Raw genomic sequence first — 20,447 nt, 5'->3', positions numbered from 1 at the left:
GCCTTAGTTTCTTCATATGTAAAATGGGGTCAATAATAACTGGCTCTTAAATCATTGGATTGCTGTATATACCCTTGAATAAATGTCCCTGGAATCCAGGTCAGATATGAAGTTGGATCTCCAAATTAGGTCCAGTGTGGGGTGGCTACCTGGAAGACTGAAAGGGGTAGTAGTGGGAGGATAAAGGATGGGGCCCTTTTCTTTCAAAACAACTCCCCCCACCAATTCCTCACCCTCCTGGCCACCTGACTACCATTTTCTCAAGTTAACTTCCCTTTCCCTTCCTCTGGGCTCCATCTGCCACTGCCCAGACTGACTGGAGCCGTTCAGCCCTTCCTGAGATTAAAGGCAGCTCCCTGTTCTTCCTTCAGCTAGCTGTCAGCTCTGACCGGACCTGGTTTGGGTCTCCTAACCTCGCTTCCGCCCAACAGGGGCTCCTTAGTTTGCTAGAGAGGGAGGGAGAAAGGACTTGGGCATAGACTCCAAACTCAGCATCTGGCCCCGAGCCTTTTTCCTCAATCCTCAAAGACTGTGTTGGGGGCTGGAGTTATCTTTCTGAGGGCAATGCTCAGGGGTCAAGTTGGTGGGGCCCTACATAGGGTGCCTGGGCTGAGTGCCTGGGCGGTAAAGGGAACTTTTAAAATATGAGCATTTTAGTAATAATAGTTCACCATTTCCAGGCACTTTCCAGTTTATAAATAATGAAAGGGAGATGACCAAGGTCATGCGGGGTAGCCCAGTGGAAACAGTTCTTCCGGTTGCCTAAGGCTCTCCTTGCCCAGTACAAAATCAGGGTCCTCCCACCCAAGGGCTCTGAGGAGTGTTTTTAAGTATTTTCTGCTCCAAGAGTCAGAAGATCAAGAATGGCTACCTTAGAAAGTTTAACCCTCTCATTTGACAAGTGACTTGTGGTTTTCTGCCTTAAAATAAGAGGTATTCACATTTCAAGGTTCACTCCAGCTTAAAAATCCTATGATCCTAATGTCTTTTGAGATATAGAAAAATGGAGACTTCCATCCCTCGAACCTCTCAGTCTTTTGACAATTTGTTCTTGGGGCAAGACATCTTTTTCTTGGCTTGGCCCTAGCTTAGTATCCTCCAGAGGTCTTTTATCAAGGCAGCCAGCCCTTTCCTGAGGTTTTCCTTCTCCACTTTGTACCACCACCCCTACCCTCACTGGTAGTGTGGACCAGACTCTCCAGGTATGGCTATACCGATAGTCAGACTATCTTTTGTACTGCTCCCCATATCTCAACAGAAAAAAAATCCTAATTATGGCTCTGACAAGTAACAGAATTGGAAACAGAATACAGGTCTCCTAGTTCCAAATTCAGAATTTCTTATATAGTACAATGCTTCTCTGGTCTTGGTGGTCATGAATGCCTTTCCCTAGTAGCAGATTTCAGGACCTTGAAAACAAGAGATCATGTATCATTCAACATGGCATATCAGAGATGGAAGGAGACTTAAAACATAGGATGTCAAAATTGGAAAGAATCTTAGGATATGGAGTATCAGAGATGGAAGATATCCATCCATTTTTAGTCCAAATTCCCACGTTATGATAGAAATCTGCTTTTCAAAGACTCATGGATAACAGGAGCTGTATCTAGAAGAAAGTAGTGTGGTACAGAGTCCCTGGTTCAAAACCCATCTGGGGCAGCTCCATAACCATACCTATATAGGTCTCAGTTTTTTAATCTTCAAAATGAGGTGGTTGGATTAGATGACTAATGAGATTTCATTTGGCTCTGGATCTACATGCAGTAAATAACTAAGCTAGAATTTGAACTGAACCTATCATAAACGGAAGAGATTTGAAGCAAGGTCACCTGGGTTCTCAATAAAGGATTATTTCCATGGATTCCCAACAATAGAATGCAAGCTACACTTTTCATGGTAGCAAAAAACTAGAAACAAAAGTAGATACTTAACTATTGTGGGATATTTAAACAAGTTGTAGTATATGAGTGGAATGGAATATTACCAGATTGTAAGAAGTAATGAATATGAAGAATTCCAAGAAGCTAGGAAAGAGTTAAAGAGACTGATGCAGAGTGAAGGAAGCTGAACCAAGAAAAGAATATTCACAAAGACAATGGTGAAAGGAAGTATCAATTAAAAAACCCAAACAAAAAGATAAACTGAATGCTGGGGGACCAAGCTTGTCCCCAAAGAAATGAGAAAATGTCTTGTCCCACCTTCTTTTTAGAGGTAGGTGGCACTATGGGTATGGAAGAATACATATATGCATTTTCTTGATGCAGTATGGATCACTGGGTAAAAGGAAAGGGGATATCTTCAGAAATGAAAACCAATAGCTACCAAAAAATTGAAAAAAAAAAGAATGTAAGTTCCTGGAGGATAGAGGTTGTTTTAATTTGTGTTTTTGTAAATCTATTCAGTCATTCCAGTCAAATAGCACTTATTAAATACCTATTATTTGATACGCACTATGTCAGGCCTGGGAGATACAATGAAAGGCAAAAAAACATTCCCCTCCTCTCAAGAAGCTCACATAACTGGAGGAGATCACACAAACAACAATGATGTAGAATCAGATCTAGAAATGACAAATTAGGTTTAGTTTTGAGAAGGAAGACATTAACTTAAGGAACACTGGGAAAGGCTTTTTGAATAGGCACTCCGTGTTTGTCTCATTGAAATGGTCAACCAGTTTGCCCCAGCACTTCAACAACATGGGAAGTCATCATCCAACAAAGCCACCATTTTCCATTTTCTGTAGCTCAATAGACATTTCTTAGGATCATAAGTTTTTTTGGGGGGAGGGGTGGGGCAAGGCAAAGGGATTAAGTTGTCTGAGGCTGGATTTGGATTCAGGTCCTCCTGATTCCAGGGCTGGTGCTCTATCCACTGTGCCACCTAACTGCCCCAGGATCAGAACCTCGGGAACCACCTAGCCTTTGGATGATTAGAATGTTCTTTAAAATATGAAAACCTTGGGGCAGTGGATTGAGTACCAGCCTTGGAGTCAGGAGGGCCTGAGTTCAAATTTGATCCCAGACACTTAATAATTACCTAGCTGTGTGGCCTTGGGTAAGTTACTTAACCTCATTGCCTTGAAAAAACAAAAAAAAAAGTTAAAATATGAAAACTTCTATTTTAAGGCAGAAGAAACTAGAGGCCCAGGGAAGTGAATGATCTAAGGCTGCCCTGGTAGTTATACAAAGCAGAAATTTGATTTAAACTCAGATCTTTTTGTCTTTATTGTATTATACAACTTTGGGTTCCTGTTGTTTCTCCAATAGGGTGGTGAGCTTTGTGATAGTAGGAATAAATGTTGACTGTTATCTGTCTTCTCTAGCATCTAGCTTAGGATGGGCACTCAAGGGATGTTTACTGAGTGAATAACCACATGAAGGTTGAATGAAGGACTCCTGGACCAGTAGAGTTCTGTGGGTACATTTGTACTATCTCCCTTGTTCAGGCCTTTGCCTCTGGAGGATATTATCTGCATAGTCACAAACCCTTGAGGCCAAATTGAGAAATGGATTCACTGCATTGGACAGAAGAAGCAGAAGGAAGGGGTAGAATTGACATAAGAGCCATGAATTTTTCACAACCTGCCACAGGGGAGTAAAGGACCTGGGTTCCAGTCCTGACAGACACTGCAAAACACTGACTTGGCCCGATTGGGTAGTCACTTCCTTTTTCTGGGTCCCAGTTTCTTCCTCTGCTAAGTGGGGATGATCATCTCTATTGTGCCTACCTCACAGGAGTGGTGGGAAGATAAACAGTCATGGGTCCTAAGTTTAGAGTTGGAAGAGAACTAAGAAGCCACCTGATGCAACCCCCTCATTTTATAAATATGGGAAGTGGAGGAAAAGTGAGTTCCAAAAGTCACTCAGATAGTGATTGTCAGTCAGGAATTGGACCTACTCCCTTTCAAACTCCAGAGCCAGCCGGTTTTTCCATCGTACCATATGGTCTTGACAACTACGAGGCCCCGGAGACATTATAACATGATGATACTACTCTCGGGGTTGTGTGTGTGTGTGTGTGTGTGTGTGTGTGTGTGTGTGTGTGTACTGGGGGGGGGGGGGGCAAAGAACTGAAAGGGAAGGTGAGAGGGGCAGGAAAAATCTGAGACCAGGGAGGCTCAGGGTGATGTCAAGTCTAAAGCACTAGGAGGGCCTCAGAGCCCGGTGTCTTCCTACTTCCCCACGCAAGCCCTAATGCTACATGCTTCTGGGATGGAGTGCAGAGAAAGATGGGCTGGCAGGAGACGCGGGGCCTAGGTCCCAGCTGTTGTTAATTTTCTGTTTGACTGTGGGCAACGCGGCCCTTCCTTTTCCCTCCAACAGTGGAACGAGAGGGTTGCATTAGATGGTCCTTTCCCGCCCGGCCATCCTGGGTTCTGGGGTAACTCCTAATTCGGTTGAACAAATAAGGGAGACGTGTGCAGAACCCCATACTTGGGGTTAAGGGAGGGGAAACAAAAGCAAAACAAAAACAATATAGGGCCTGACCTCGAGGGGCTCGCAAGCGTCAGGAGCTGTGACTGCACGCTCCCGGGTCCCGGGCGGGACCCCGAGGAGCTGGGCCCAGCCCCGATCGCCCGGTGCCGGTGCGCGTGGGAGGCCCCCCAGCCCCCGGCCCGGTCAGCACACTGTCCGGCGTGGGGAGCCCGGCCCGGCCCCCCGCAGTCCTCGCTGCCGGGAGGGCCACCCCGAGATTTCCTGCACGAGTCGCCGGGCAGTTTCCTCCCCATCTGGCGGACCCCACGGGGCGCAGGAAGGCGGTCCCCGCAGCTGCCCAGACTCACTGGAGCCAGGCTGGGGCGGGGGCGGGCAGGAGGAGGGGGCGCCGCGCCGCCTGTAAGGAGGCCAGGTGCGCGGCTGCGGCGGCGGGGGGCGGGGGCCGCCCGGGACGGGCGTGTGTGCGGCCCCGGCCGCGGTTCCGGAGCCGGCCTCGCCCCGTCCTGCCCTCCCCAAGGGCAGGATACAGCCGGCTTCCCAGCCGCGCCGGCTCGGGAACTGGGCACATTGTTGGCCACAAGGTTAGAGGGGGTGGGGGCAGTTCAACCCTTGACCTTCCTCCTTCCCAGGACCTCCCCGGCCACGAGGGGAGATAAGTCTGGGAACAGGAGGGCAAGCGGAGGGTCAGGGCCGCTGAGCCCCTCACAACTTTACCATCTCCATCCCCGAAACCACTTTGGGAAGTTGTTTTTTTTAATGATCTTAGTTTTACAGAAGAGAAAACCGGGAGAGTTCCAGTGACTTGGCCAAGGTCGCCAAGCTAGTGAGTGGCAGAGCTGGGATTTGCTGCCCTTTAAATCCAGACCTCCCTCCAATGCCAGATCACCTACACCTCAGAACAAGTTGGGGGCTAAGAGGGCAGAGTGGCAAATATAGAATATAGAACAGCAAAGCTATGAGAGAGGGTAGTGATTATTTAGTCCAAACCTTCCCCTCCATCTCTCCAGGCATTTTGTATCATGTGGATACTCAGAGTGAATGGTTGGTGTCCAATATTTTTTTAGCTGTGATCTTGGTAAAAGCACAACTTCTCTGGGACTCGGTTTCAACAAATGGGCAAAGCCCGCAACAGTGGAGGATCTCCATTCCACTGTGCTGGGTGCTACAAAAAGAGAACTCTCCAGATGGTGACTGTCTTGTCTTAGGTCACTTGATCAACAAGCTCTTACTATAAAAAGAGAGCTCGTTGGCTTGGGGGAAGACAAGCCTCACTCAAGGGAAAAGAGTGACCGATACAAAGCTGTAACCAAAATCAGAGAGCTGAAGGAGCTGGCTCAGAGAAGGGTAGGGGACACTGAGGTATCTTTGAAGGGATTACTGAGGCCCACAGCCATACCTTCTTGCAAGGGCCATTTCTAGCTTTCTGTGCCAAGTCAGAGTCAAAAGATCTTTAGTGTGGCATGAAACTGTAAAGAACTACATCAAAAGGAGCAAGCACTGTAGGCTGGGGTCAGGGAACCTGTCCAATGAAATAGGGCCTCAGATGGACTTTGAAGGATAGAGGAAGATTTGAAGTGGGGAAAAAAGTAAGGTAATATCTTGCACAAAAACGTGGAAGTGTAGATGAATTCAGAATACACCCTCAATGAAGAGTCACAGAATCTAAAATGTCAAAACTGGAAAGCAACTTAGATCATTGAGGAGCAAGTGATTGCCTTGGGAGTTGTGATTCAGATTTAAATCCTATCTCTGAAACTGTGTGACTGTGGGTAAGTCATTGTTTGAGCCTGGGTTTCGTCATCTGTAAAATGAGGAGAATATGCTTTTACTCTTACCTCACAGGGTGGTTGTAGTAACTGCAGATAAAGCCTTTTGCAAAACCATGAATGAGCCAACATAAACATCAGATATTATAATATTATAATTAGTATCACCAGAGAGGAAGCAACTGGTAGAATTGGAATCAGTCAGGAAGACCCCAATGAAGTCCTCACTCTGATATATATTGTCTATGGGATTGCAAAGAAGGTATTGGTCAGCTTTGGTGGATGTTCCTCATTGTTGGGTAGGCCATCTATTTTGAACCTAAAGTCAGACTGGAATCTAGTCATCTAGATGGCTCTAAGATCAGTCAGAGTGAGATTATGGCATCTGTTACTAGAATATAAATTTGATATTTTAAAAACATTTTAATAATTGTTTCAAGGTAATTTCTTTACAAAGATTATTCTGAGATGATTCTGTCAGTTTCATCAGACTGCCAAAGATGTCCAGGAAACAAAAAAAAGGTTAAGAACCTCTGGAGTGGAGGGATAGTTGGGCAGCAGAGAAGACCTGAGAGCATGGCTGGGAGGATGAGGAGAATCAGCAAAATGCTAGAGAAGTCACAAAAAGCAAGCTCCCTCTTCATTCTGGTGGTGGTACAGTGTGTGACCCAATTCTATGAAACCGGGCAAGGGCCTAGCTAGGCTAGATGTTAGTGTTGTTGGAGGGCAAAGCTAATCCCTCAAGGACCCAGAACTTCAACCAAGTGAGTGTTGCTTCTTCTGCCACTGTTCCCAGTTTCTCCAAAGACTCTTCATGTCACTCCATTTAGAAATGGCACTATCATAGCGGGCAACCCTCTGGCAATGGAGCTTCCTCTAAATTTGGCTAGGATGGCTTTTGGAGGTCAGGGCACAAGGCACAATCTGCAATCCCCTCTTGAATTATTCCAGGCTTGAAGCCTTTCCCATCTGACAGAATCCAACAGAACTTACACTTGGGCTGGCATAGCCTTCCCTCCTAGGTTTCTATCATAAGAAGACAGATGATATTTCCTCCCTCTAACTTCTGCCAAAGCCTTTACTGTATTGTAAATATGGATGGCAGATGGGGCAGTAAGAGGCTCTTTTTAGGGTTAGTTACTGTGGACTGGATGGAGAAAGTAGGAAATGAAAGACTGGGTAGGTAGATGTGGAAAGATAGAAGGGGCAGATTTTAATAAAAATACTAACAGTTCATAATGTTCTCTCTAGACATTGTACTATGGATCAAAAAGCATTTCCCCCCTAACAACCTTACAAGGTAGACTGGACAAATCTCATTCCTATTTTACAGAAAAAGAAAATGAGGAAGCTCAGCGATGTTAAGGTATTTACCCACACTGCATACCCAAAATGCAGTATTAGAACCTCTTTTACCTTGACTCAGCCTGGCATGGGGTAGGGGAGGGGGGGGGGAAGTTATGGCTGAACATTCCCGAAGATATCTCTACTCCATGTTTTCCTAGGACCTGGTAGAGATGGGGCTTAGATCCCCTATAATCAGTATCTCATATCCAGGTCTGGGACTCTAAAAGGGGACCTCAAAAAAGGCAGCTTGCACCCTAAGCATGCTGCTCTAGGTCATGGCTCCTCTCTTCAGCCTTCCCCCTTCCCTTCCCATCTTCCTCAGCGTTTATGGCCCTTCCTGGCCTGAGTGTCATTTTTCCATGGGACATTGGAGGCTGGTGAAATCACATCTGGAGTCTAGACTCAGAGACTCTGTGGGCTGGGCTTCCAGGCTGGGCCTGGCCTGCCCTGCTCCACACTGTTTGCTTAGCTGGAGGTATTTAATTAGAATTAAAGTGGCCTCCCTTGTTCCTGCGGACAGGCCCGCTGGAAGCTGGGCTGGAAGTCATAGAAAACATCTGGGGGAGGCTGCAAGGGGTCATTAGATGGCAGAATGCGAGGCGCCGCTTAGAGCAGCCGCAGCCGGCGTGGGGCAGAACTGTTTCAATACGGCTTTTGTGGATGGACAGCCAAAGCCAGGCCAAGCTGCCAAGGCAGCAAACACTCTCTGTTGAATGTTTGTTCTGGCAGACTGAGGGATCTTGGGGGGCTGCTGTTGGGATGGGGGTGGGGAATAAAGGCTAAGGATTTGTTGGGGGTCTGGCCTCTTTCCTTATCTATCTCCTTGGAGAGAGGGGCGCAGAATGTTAACTGTTGTTCCTCTTCAGGCCAATAGAGTCTTCAATTTGGCTTGAACCAGTAGGATGGTGGGGGGTAGAAACTAGTGTTGGGAGAAACTTCAGAGGTCATCTAGTCCAATCCTCCAACTTTATAGATGAGGAATCCAAGGCCCAGAGAGGGCCAGTGACTTATTCACATTCATATAGCTAGACAGACCAGGTCATGAACCAGTAGAAGATATGCTCCTGGAAGGCAGGCACTGTTTAGATCTTGTATTTTCAAGTCCAGCGTTTAGAACAGAGCCTGGCACCAGACAGACACTAAATATGTGTTGGATCAACCCCAGGTCTTAGATTCAGTCTAATGCTCTTCCACTGTGCCAATGGTCTTACACCATTCCAGGTTCTCAAAGCCCAGTGAAGTTCTAGTCTGAGACTGATGCCAAGCTCCAAGAGAGTTAGTTGAGCAAAGGGCCTCCAGTCTGGTCAGCACGTAGTAGTGCCTACTATGTCCTAGGCATAAGAGACACAAGTAGAAAAAGGCTCTGACCTCTACTATGGGATTCCTGGTGATGCCCACCCCCCAAATCTGGGACTCACAAACTATAACATCATGGTGCCCTGTGCCAACCACATGACCCAGTCTTCCTCTGGAGGCAACTTTCTCAGTATTCATGGTTTATCATCTAGGATCTCTCGCAGTCATTATCTTATCCATGTCTCATAGATAAAACTCAAGCCCTCTTTTTGCTATGTTTAAGACCTTGTTCTGGATTTATTGGTTGTATGAACCCTTCTGAGGGATCAGTTGGTGTCACCTCATTTGGCAAGATTATGTCGGGGGTGAGTCCAAGAATAAATATGGGTTCTCCCCATAGCCCACCTTGAGAGCTGCTCACCCCCCTTCACAGAGTTCATGTTTTCAGGCCCAATCCTCCAACAGCTGTTCTTTACCATCAACATACCAGCAGTCCTTGAACTCCCTCCTCCCAAGTCCCTAGGGACCCAGGCTCAGTTTTTTGGTTAAATTCCTCTTCCCACCTTTCCCCTCTCCGAGTACTGGGATGAGAGTCTCTGCTTCTTACACAGCCCAAGGGAACCTGGGGGGATGTGTGTGTGTGTGTGTGTGTGTGTGTGTGTGTGAAAGAGAGAGAGAGAGAGAGAGAGAGAGAGAGAGAGAGAGAGAGAGAGAGAGAGAGAGAGAGAGAGAGAGAGAAGGGAGGAGAGGAGGGAGGGGAGCCTCACCTGTAGCCTTTGGGAGCTGTGGGGTCAAGAAAGTGAAAGCTGGGAGTGAAATTCTGGAGACTAAGGTAGGCCCTGTTACTTTTATCCTCTTTGCTTAAGGTCTTTGAGATCCTTTCAGAGGGATAGGAAACAACTAACTCACACCATACCAGTCATTGGCAAGCCTTCCTCTCATTCACTTGGCAGAGAAGGGACTGGCTATTTGGCCCAAGGGGATTAGGTGGTACAGCAGACACAGAATTGCATAACTTAATACTCGGGAGATCTGGGTTGAAATATCTCAGCTTTTCCACTCACTCACTGTGATTTTTAAAGTCCTATCTCCTCTCTGGAAGATATTCTAATTTTCTCTTAGAAACCTAATTACTAGGTCATCTCTGAGGCTTTAACTTTCATTAACTGAAATCCAAAAGTCCCAAGGCCCAACCTTAGTTTGACACCATCCTACCACTAGTATGCCTACTCTCACTGGCCTCCTTGGACACCTTCCCCAGGGCCATGCACTTTCCCTCTCCCTGTGGTTGGTGCCTGGGGCTGAGGGGCCTGCCGGTCATCCCCACCCAGCAGAGGCTCCTCCTTCCTGCTGTTCAGGAAGCAGGCTTTATGATGCACTGACTGCTTCTGAGTCATTTCCAAATCAGCACCCAGCTGCAGGGTGGGCAGGACAGAACTGAGCTAATGTCAAATGGGATCCCTGACTTCCAAGGACAGTTTGTCTCTGTGGCCCTGGTGGGGGTGGAGTAGCCTTCATCTGGGGTCCAGCTGGGGCTCCTTTGTTTCTACCTAAGAAAATCAGAGTGGTTGAGTCTCAATGAGGGCAGAGAACCCTGAAGCCAACATGGACCATAATAGAATATATTCATTGTGGAAGAAAAAGATTTTGGGCAGATCTGAGGTCTTACTTTTTTTTTTTTCTAATAGTAGGGAAAGACTAGCAGCCAAAATGAGCTCCCTTTGGCAAGGTAGCTGCTGAAGGCCAAAATTTGGGGCCTTAAGAATCTGGCCTTTTTAGCAATGGTTAAACAATGATACTAGAGAGGAGCCTTGTTGGGTTGGGAGGATTTGAAAAATTATGGACAAGTGGAAGGGATCTGAGGGTCATCTAATCCCATCCCTCATTAACAAGAAAATCCTCCACAGTATCCCCAAATGGTTACTTGGTGCCTCTTCTCCACCCAATACCTCCTCATCCCCTTCAAAGGCAGCCACTGGTCACTCCTTTTCTCAGGTAGCTCCAATTCTTTTTAGTGCTGAGCTGAGGTCTTCAGCCCTGTGGCTGATTCCCTGGGCAGTATTATTTCCTTCTTTCTATGTTGGCAATCATGGGATTTCAGCCCTCAGGGTTGAAAGAGTATGATATGGGAAAGGGGAGGTGCCTAGGGAACAAAGGAGAGTACCTAAGCCCTTTCTCTTCTGACTAGGCACAACTCATCTCCAAATAAAGTCACTCTTAGAGTTAAAAAGTGGGTTCTTGATGAGGCAAGTTAGATTTGTCAATCAGTCCTTCCTTTTTTTTTTTTTAAAGTGTGTATTGGAAGGAAGGATATACATCAAGTACATACATACTTTAAACTAATTCTTACCTCAATATGGTTGGGGAAGGAGACAGAATAGAAGAGGCTGTTGGGTTCTACTTCTAGGAAAGGCAGGATTGCAGGCAGCTCCAAGAATCCCTCTAAAAGTTAAACTAAAGGCTAAACCTCCCCAAAACTCTCTGCCTTGGATTTTTTGCTCACAGCAGGAAGGGAAGATTGCATTGGGTCAAGAGAAGGAAAGTCATTCCTAGTTCTGAGCTTTGCCCAGGGGTAGCACTGACTCCCAAACTCCCAGAAAAAAGCCATCTATATTAACACCCAGCAGGATCCAAGAGAAATCAGGTTTTGGGGGTGCACTCAAGAGTCTTCCACTTCTAATGTCTTTCCCCAAGGCCTGGGGTGAAGTGGAGATAAAAACAGATGTGCTGCCCCCTTGTCCTCACTTTTCACTTGACATAGACTTTTAATATGAGAGAGAGGAGTTCACGGTAATACAAAAAAATTTAAAAACCAGGCCCTCTCACCCCACCCCACCCCCATCACCCTCCCCACAAAACGTAGTTGGGGTTTCTTTGCCCAGTGCTGGGGAGGAAAAACGCAGGAGATACATGACCGGAAACAAAGAGAAAAATCCAAGTCTGAGCTTAGGAGGGAGAAGGGAGAAGGGAGAGGAGAGGCCTGGTCTTGAGCAGGGCAGCCCAAGGCTCAGAACATCAACCCCTGGCTCTGCAGGGTCTTTCTTTCTCCCCCAGCTCCTGCACTGGTGGTAAAGAGTGCCCCTCCCCATCCCCGCTCCAAGCCCACCCTTACTGCTCCTTCTTTTCCGTCTCAGAAGAGGATGATGATGACAGTGGCGCTCCCTCTTTGCACTCACTGGCTGACTCCTTCTCCTTCTCATTTGTCTCCTCATAACTGGAGGCGGAAGAGAGGAAAGAGAGGGGAGAAATGTCAGGTCAGAAAAGGCAGGAGAATTCTAAGATGTATATAGGATTTGGGGAGAGTGAGAAGGAGGTTCACTATCAATACCTCCCTTCCATTCATCACAAGAACAGGCCAAAGAGAAGGGGAGGACCCTCTTTTTTTATAAGGATAGGCATAGAGGGCCTTCATTCTTCTGGTTTCCCACTTAGAAGCTCAAACTCCTCTCTTGCCCTCCAGGAGATTAACCCAAGCTCTGGCTGGTCTCAAACACAGAATGGAAAATACCAGGTTCGGGAACCCCACAGTCTTAAGTCTTACTTCCCTCATTTCTATGGCCACTGTGATTAATTCAAAGCTGGAAAGGATTTTAGAGAATATCTAGTCTCATCCCCTCATTTTATCAATGGGACAAACTCCAAGATCACACAGCTAATAAGTAGCAGAGCAAGGATTTGTACCCAGGTCTCTCTGATTCCACATCCAGTGCTCTTTGCACCATGTCTTGCCATCCGTGGTTTCACTTCTTCATTTCTCTGGTAGCAAAGAAGACCCAGACAACCCCAGATCAAGAAGCCTCACAACAATTCTATCTAACTATCAGGGTGACATAAATTTCTCTTCCCTCAATCTAGGAATTCAATGGGAGCCATCAAGTTCTCAGGGATAGAGGATGGGATTCTTGCGTTTTGTTCCCCAGTTCCACTGTGATTATGTCACCTGGGATCAACCATTTCTCTGCACCCCATCTCTCCAACAGGAAGAATGACCCTACCACAGTCCCCTTCACATTTGCCTCAGAGGAACTGAGGTCTGCAAGGTGTTCAGAGATCCCTAGAGAAGTGTTTGGCAAGTACAAGATGGCCAACTCACCAGAAAGATGAAGAGAAGCTGCCTGAAGCCTAGGGTTATGGACAAGACAAAGGAAAAGAACAATCTGCTCCTCATGGGTCATCTCTGTCTCTAAGGCTGAACCTGGACAAGCCATTCTGGGGTTGACATTCACCAGTAATCAGTGCCCCAGGGAGCAAGGAACCAATGGTTCATAGGGGATGGGGGGGGGGGTACGGGGAAAGGAAGAATGGAATGCCCTACCTGACCGAGCAGAGGGGAAACAGAGGGAGAAAGGGCGCTGGGGGCTACAGGGCGCTGGGGCTGTGTGGTCGGCGGCGGCGGGGGCAGGCCGCTTTCTGCTGCATGGAATCCGCAAGGCTGGCGGGTGAGCCCGAGACAGTGGGGAAGTGGGTAAGCCGCGGAGTGTGAGGCAAGATTTCAGCAGAAGATTCATAGCTGCAGGAAAAGACAGAGAGGAAGAAGGAAGGAAAAAGAGGAGGAATCATAGAATCTTAGAGCTGAAAAGGATCTTAAATGACTAAGTTCAACCCCCTTGTTTTACAGATGGGGAAACAGGTCTAGAGAAAGAAAGGGACTTGGCAAAAGTCATACAGAAAGTTAGTGGCAGTGCTGGGATCAGAACTCTGGAGAAGGGCAAAGGGAGATTTTTTTTCAAAAAAAGGAGATAGATGGGTGAGTGAGTGGGAGATGAAGGAAGGAGTGGTGAGAAAAAGGGAGAGAGAACAAGGTGAGTGATAGGAGAGGATTTGGAGAGAGGCAGAATTATTTTGCTCTTTTACTCAGCTCCCTTTCAGAAGGTTGGCAGTACTAACTGCTTCCTCCTCTAGAGACTGCTAAGGCTGAGTAGGCATCAGAGACAAATTTACATATTGGACAGATACTCTGGAGGATCTGCATATTATTAACAGTTTAGTATAGTACCTTGGGGACATGGGGACCTATACAGACAGGAGCCCCAAGAAGATTTTGGGGAGTGGGAGAGGGACCTTTAGAGACTACTCAGTATAGCTTTTTTATTAAAAAAAATGAGGAAACAGAGGTTCAAGTGGTCTTAACTTCCAGTCTGAGGTTCTTCCATTGCATTACTCTGGCCCCTGGGGCTTGTGGATCATTTATATGTGCTTGTGTACATGCATATGAGAGTGACGTTGTAGGAGGTGAAGGGGCCTTCTAAGCAGGTTTTTAACTGAAGCACCTGTTGTCCATGGTCTCCATTCTTCCTGCTCCCTGACCACAGCATTGTCTTAGCAGAGCATCAAGAATTGCAAAAGACCCCTGAGATCTTATGTTTAACTTATTTTGGAGAGAAAGAAGCTAAGGTCTTGAGAGGGAATGCTTAATTGATGACGTGCTCAAAACTAGTTAATCTTTATTTAGAGCCTTAAGGTTTTCAAAGTACTTGATCCATTTTATCTATCCAATTTGACACAGTCCTGGGAAATAGAGATTATGATTATTCCCATTTTAGAGATGAGGAAACAGGGACAGGCATAGGTTAAATGATTTGCCTTGGGTCACATAAACTGGTAATAGTCTCCAGCTGGATTTGAACTTTGGTCTTCCTGACTCCAGGCCCAGCTCTTTCCACTGAACCACTAGCAGCCTCAGTTTCATAGGGTGTGGTCAGCAGTGCTAGGATTCCAAACCAGCTTCTCTGAACCCAGGAGTTGGGCTGACAGCATGAGGGTATATTAAAAACACTACTGATTTTATCATTGAGCCTCTTTTAGCCTCAGCTGCCTCTTCTATAAAATGAAGGGCTTGGATTAAAATTCCTAAGGTTCCTTCCTGCTCTAGTTTTAGCTATGCAAAAATAGGAATTCTTCATCATTATCATGTTTTATCTACCTTTAGAGGGTTGTAGTGAAAAGTACTTTATAACCTTACAGTCCCATGTAAGTGTAAGCTATCGCTATTAATATGCTCTACTGGTCTATGGTCCAAACTCAGCGCACTTTCCACTCTAGCCTGCTGCTGCTGCCTGGACTGACCTTGTCTCTTATAAACTTGGGTTGTCTGTCCTCCATAGGGCCCTGGCCTCCACGACTCCCAGCACCTGCCTGTCATCAGGAGGGAGTGGGGAGACCTGGAATGGAACCAAAGCCAAGGAGGATGCCAAGGCCTGTCACACAGGGCGGGGGTGTGGAAGGCCTGAGAAGAGGGAATTGATCTACCTGCTTCTCCCAGCCCTAGGGTCTGGTCCACTCCCCTTTCCCCTTCAGCCCCCCAGGAGACACGGGGCTGTGACCGTGAGCCCTGCTGGCTTCCGGGGAGGGAGGGTGGCGCGGGGGTGGGGATGAGTCACGGGTGTGTCAGCAGCAGCACGGCTCAGGGCGCCCAGGTGCACAGGAAGGCCAGGACTGGGACGATCGCTGCCTGCAGCACTGGGTTCCCAGAGAAACATCAAAGGCTGAGCAGGTGGGGAAGGGACAGGGTGAAGGCCTGGCCAATAACCTGGAGGGATGCGGGTGGTGGTGCTGGGGAGGGGCAGGCCATGTATGACCCCCCCCCCCGCCTTGAGTGGCAGCTGCCCATGATGAACTATTCTGAGGGTCCCTGGGGGTACAGAGCTGCCCACCTGCCACCTCTTTGCAAGGCAGAGGGATAGGGGGCAGGGTGGGAAGGGAACAGCTCTCTGGGGAAGACGTTGAGGGAGTTACACCAACAAGGGGCAGGACTATGCTGAAGGTAGGACAAGGGTGGCCCTCAACTTAGAGGAGCAAGGGAAGGACACAGGGGTTTAACTTCTGTTTTGTTATAATTCTGATTTGCATCTAGAAGGCAAGATATATAAAATCATAAAAAGTCAGGGACTGAGGACATTGGATATAGTCCTTGGAATTTCAGAGCTAGAAGGGGTCTGAGAGGACATGTGGCCCAAGGTTTTACAGAGAACATTGTAGGGTGAAAGGGAAGATGAGCAGCCTCAGGTGACCAACCTAGGGGTAGGAAGGGATAAAAACTGCCATATCCAAGGGATGAGCCTTAAGCACAGAAAAGACCCGAGAGGCCCCGATCCTCAGCCTCCCTATGTCCTGCCTTGAGTTGTGTATGCCTTTTCCAAATGACTCTACTCCCTGCAAGAAACTGAGGAAGATGGGAATTTTCTCCTGGTGATTTTTCCTAGAATTCTTTCTTCTTTCAATCCAGAGGCCAAGCCCAGAGGGAAACATTTGTGGCCCTGAAAGATATGCAGAGCTGATGGGTGGGCGGGTGTGGCTCCACCCTGTGACAACGTGTCTCTAGCCTGTGGTCCTGGGAATGGCACCAGCCTGGACAGTCTCCCTGAAGCTTATCTAGTCCTCCCACTCCCTGATGCAGGTGTGCAGCCGCCAGGTGTAGACCCCTGCCTTGTAGCTGAGTTTGGGGGGTGGGAGTTTAGATAAAGTGGGAAAGGGATCTAGATCTGCTTTTCAGCTATTTTTTTCAATAGTGCTCACCTTGTCAGAAAATTCTAGAATCATAGAGTATTAAATATGGGAGGGAGCATATTACATGGGAACAGAGAATGACATCCCTAGAAGAGACCTTAAAATATAGACTATGACAGAGTTGAAAGGGACCTTAAAACATAAAGTAAGGAATGTGAGAACTAGATCAGTCCTTAGAGACCATCTAATTCAACCACCTCATTTTACAAAGGGAAAAATGTGAGTCCAGAGAGGACAAGGACTTGCTAAATGTTACACCAGTAGTGCCTAGGTCTCCTGATTCCAGTACCTGCAAAGCCTCCCTTGGGCATGATCTGTCAACAGCCAACGTCAAGGGGAGGGATCAAAGGTCAGATTTGGAGAGAGAAGGGACGTTAGAGGCCATCTAGTTCAAGCTTATTTTACAGATGAGGAAACTGAGGCCAGAAATCTAAGTTTACCAGATAGTGTCAGAAGTGACATTCGAATCTAGGTCTTCATCTCTTAAGTCTAGTACTCTCTTCCCTAGTCCATCTAGCCTTGGGGGACCTGGGTCAAGATGTTTCTACTACACCTGAGACAAGTTGAGCAGTTCAGCATTTCACACTGTCCTGGGGGCGGAAGTCATGGCTATTTCAGTCTTAGATGGGTGTCAGAAAGCTCACTCGACCTGAGATACTGCAATGCTGGACATTCCACACACACACAAAAAAAAAGCACAGTCCCAACCCAGAGAGAAGAAGAAGGTGGCCTAAATCTTGCAGGGATGCCCCTGGGGGAGATATGATGTATCTTAGTTTGGTTAACTTTCATCTTAACCATCCAGGGGAAGGAAGGGCTGATCCAGAGCAAAAATGCCACCAGAACCCAGACAGATTCCTACATACTGGAAGAAAATGCTGAGGAGTGATGTTTCCCAGGCGACGTGTACCAACACCCCACCATCGTTCTCCCCTCTGCCCACAACCTCTGCCTCTCCTCCTGGAGCCCACTGGCTGCACCTGTGAACACGCCCCAGGCCTTCGCGTGCTGTGGGAATGGTAGCCTGGGCCCACTCCTTACCTGAACATCTCCGAGACTTCTCCCTTTGCCAGCGCCACCAGCAGGGGGAAACCAATGCAGGCAGGGACCAGATAGAGCAAGGCCGGCTGCGGAGGTGGGGAAAGCACAGGTTTATCAGCTTCAGGAGGCTATGCTGGGAAATGGGGGTTTTCCTAGGAACTGGAGGGATGAACTGCATGAATGAGGGACCAAGGGTTATTGCTTCATAGAAAGGGGGGAACCTAATTTAGGCCTGACTCTGATCCTAACAACTTGACCATGGGTCAGTCACTTAGTTTTTTCAAGAAAAAATTTTGCACTACTTACCTTGAAGATGTGTTTTAGGGAAAGTACTTTGATAATCGTAAAGCATTACAAAGCAATAAAGCATGCGTGCATGCATGTGTGTGTGTGTGAGAGAGAGAAAGAGAGAGATAGAGAAAGAGAGAAAAGAGGAAGGTAGGGACAGAGAGAGGGAGAGAATTAAGAAGGGAGAGAGAAGAGAGTAAAAGAAAAAGAAGAAAAAAATAGTGATAGAGATCTCAAAAGAGAGGAAGGAGAAGGGAAATGAAACAGAGAAAGTGAGAGCAAGAGAGAGGAGAAACTTCTCTCTTCTTTAAGATTCTAGTGCTCACAGTCCATACTTTCTTCCATACCTCCTTCTCCTCCTCCTATTCTCTCCCAAACTTCACACTGAGTGGTCCTCATTGTTTGGCCTTGGCAGGAAAACTCAATGCTAAAGAAAAACGGTCTGAGAATGACTTTCTGAGTTGGTTCAAGGTCATATCCACAAGAGTGTTACTACCTGTCCAAAGCCTGGCAAATGGCTCTTGGAGTTCCTATTTCTTAAGGGAGACTGAGACAGGGATTGACTTTGGGAAGTCAAGAGAGCAGGTATCCAGTAGGCCCCCTGTCCTCCAGTGCCAGGTTTTCCCTCTCTTCAGAAATACAGCCTACAAAGCCATGGCTTTTTCTACCATTGAGACCTCTGGAAATCCTAGGTTAAATCTATTCACCTCTCAGCTCAGTATCCTCATCTATAGACTGACCATTGGTTAATTGACCTTGAAGATATTTCCAACTCAGACAATCTATATTCTATTTGCTCAGACCTTGCAGAACTCCCTAGAAATGCTCAACTGGACAGCAATACTAGGGCTGCTGTGGGAAGGGATGAATTCTATCAGGGAAGATCATCCCTGCCACCTCCCCCAGTGATGGTATTACAAAACCTATCCAAAACTGAAAAGGCAGAATTGTTTAGAGGGAATAGTGAGTGCCATTCTCAGAGGTAGGAGGGGCAGGTTCCAGTTACAACTCTGACAGACTTATTTTGTGATTTCAGGGTAGTAATTTTTCTTTACTCTGAGTCTCAGTTTCCTCATCTATAAAAGGACAGAATTTATAGTCATGTATTTCAGGGCAAGAGGAACTCAGAAAGAATCTAGTCCAATCCCCTCACTGGAAAATAAGAACCTGAGTCCCAGAGAAAGGAAATGATGTGATCAACATTTCAAAGGTTACAAATAATCAGAATTTGAATTCATATCTTCTTACTCCAAATCCACCCCCTCTGCCTCCTGACTTTTCCAGCTAAGGTCAGGAAGGATCAAAAATAGACACAGAAAAAATGTTTTATTTAAAAGATGTGTATGCCATTCTACAGGATCATTACTCTAACATTGGAGCTCAAATATGGAAGGGACAGAGTAGGGAGTGCCATCTGCTGGTGACTTCTGCTTTCACCCCCATTTCCTCGGGCAGATTTAAAATTTGACTGTTTCTTTTAGTATTAAGTGTATGAATAATTTTTTCCCTAACACTCCTCTGAGCTAAATGGGATTAGTATCATCATTCCTATACAGAGAAAACTGAAATGCTGAGAAGTTAAGTGACCCATTCAAGGTGGTCAAGGCAGAAAGGACATGAACTCTACAAGCAGGACTTTACATTCCAAATCAGTGCTCTTTTTTACTATGTCCTCTTATCATGGTAGAAAGGGAGTAGAAAAGATGAGGGTAGAGAAGAGATGGGTGGCTGCTACAACTCAGCTCCTGGGCCATTCTGCTCAGAGTGGTTTGGCCCTATAACTTACCTGGGCATGTTTGAAGACATGCATAATGAAGATAGTAAGGCCCAGGCCAAAGATGTATGCCACAAAGCTGGTGTAGAAGTAGGTGTGTGTGTTCTTCTTCAGGCTGTAGAGCAGGCAGAAAGAGAGAGAGAGAGAGAGAGAGAGAGAGAGAGAGAGAGAGAGATGTGTTAGGACAGTAGGTGATTTCCCAATCCCATACCCTCCAATGGGTCTTAGGAGTTGACAAAGAGAAGGGTGGAGCCCCTCCCTCCCTGCCCCCAAATCTTTAGCATCTGCTCCCTTCTTTCCACCTCAATGGCTCCCATTTCTGTGTAGGTCCTTCTATCTATTCCTTAGATTATCATGACAATCAATACTTTTTCTTCCCAATTCTCATTCTACTGATTATGTCTGAGTCAAATTCCTATGGTCTAGCTCTGAAATTATTTAATCGCCTCCTCAAAAATCCTTCCCTGGTTCTTTAATGTTTACTGGGTAAAGGCCAACCTCTTAAGAGCCTGGCATTTGATACCTCCACAATCTGGTCCCATGATTATCTTTCCAACCTCAGCTACTACTTCCTTTCATATTTATCTCCAACTGAACTGGTGCTCTTGCCATCCCCCATATATATTCCATGCTTTCCTAGGCCTCTTTTTCTTTTCATTCCAGGATCATTCATCCCTTTTCATCTATGACCACTGAAATCCTATCCTTTGAGATCCAACTAAGCTATCCTCATTTTGACAAACTTTTCCTTTTCCCAACTAATTATTAGTTAATTCTTCTTCTTCCAATCTTATAGATCTCTGGACTGAATCTCCCTCATGCATTTATGTTTTGTTATATATTATTTTTTTATGTACATGTCTTGTTTTCCCTCTTCAATTGTGAGTTCTATGAAGGCTGTTTTGTTTCTTGTTGTATCTCTAGGTCCAACTGCACTGCTATGCATATGGTGTGGTGCATTGGTAATGTCTACTATCATGAACAGAGCTG

General features: G+C 46.6%; 1 protein-coding gene across 1 annotated transcript in view; it reads right to left on the bottom strand.

Annotated features, from left to right (window-relative positions):
• Positions 1-4,974: 4,974 nt before the first annotated feature.
• The window catches only part of HM13 (histocompatibility minor 13), a 39,515-nt gene continuing 24,042 nt past the window's right edge, over positions 4,975-20,447 (bottom strand). Inside the window, exons 10-12 of the mRNA XM_074211832.1 lie at positions 19,470-19,572; positions 17,396-17,481; positions 4,975-12,062 (exon numbers count right to left, since the gene is read on the bottom strand). Of these exons, the coding sequence (XP_074067933.1) occupies positions 11,957-12,062; positions 17,396-17,481; positions 19,470-19,572 (295 nt within the window). The 3' untranslated portion in view covers positions 4,975-11,956. The remainder of the gene's footprint in view (positions 12,063-17,395; positions 17,482-19,469; positions 19,573-20,447) is intronic.

This window comes from Macrotis lagotis, chromosome 1, assembly GCF_037893015.1.
Source record: "Macrotis lagotis isolate mMagLag1 chromosome 1, bilby.v1.9.chrom.fasta, whole genome shotgun sequence".
Lineage (NCBI taxonomy): Eukaryota > Metazoa > Chordata > Mammalia > Peramelemorphia > Peramelidae > Macrotis > Macrotis lagotis.
Note: the sequence above shows the minus strand (reverse complement) of the source record. Positions and strands in the feature narration are given on the sequence as shown.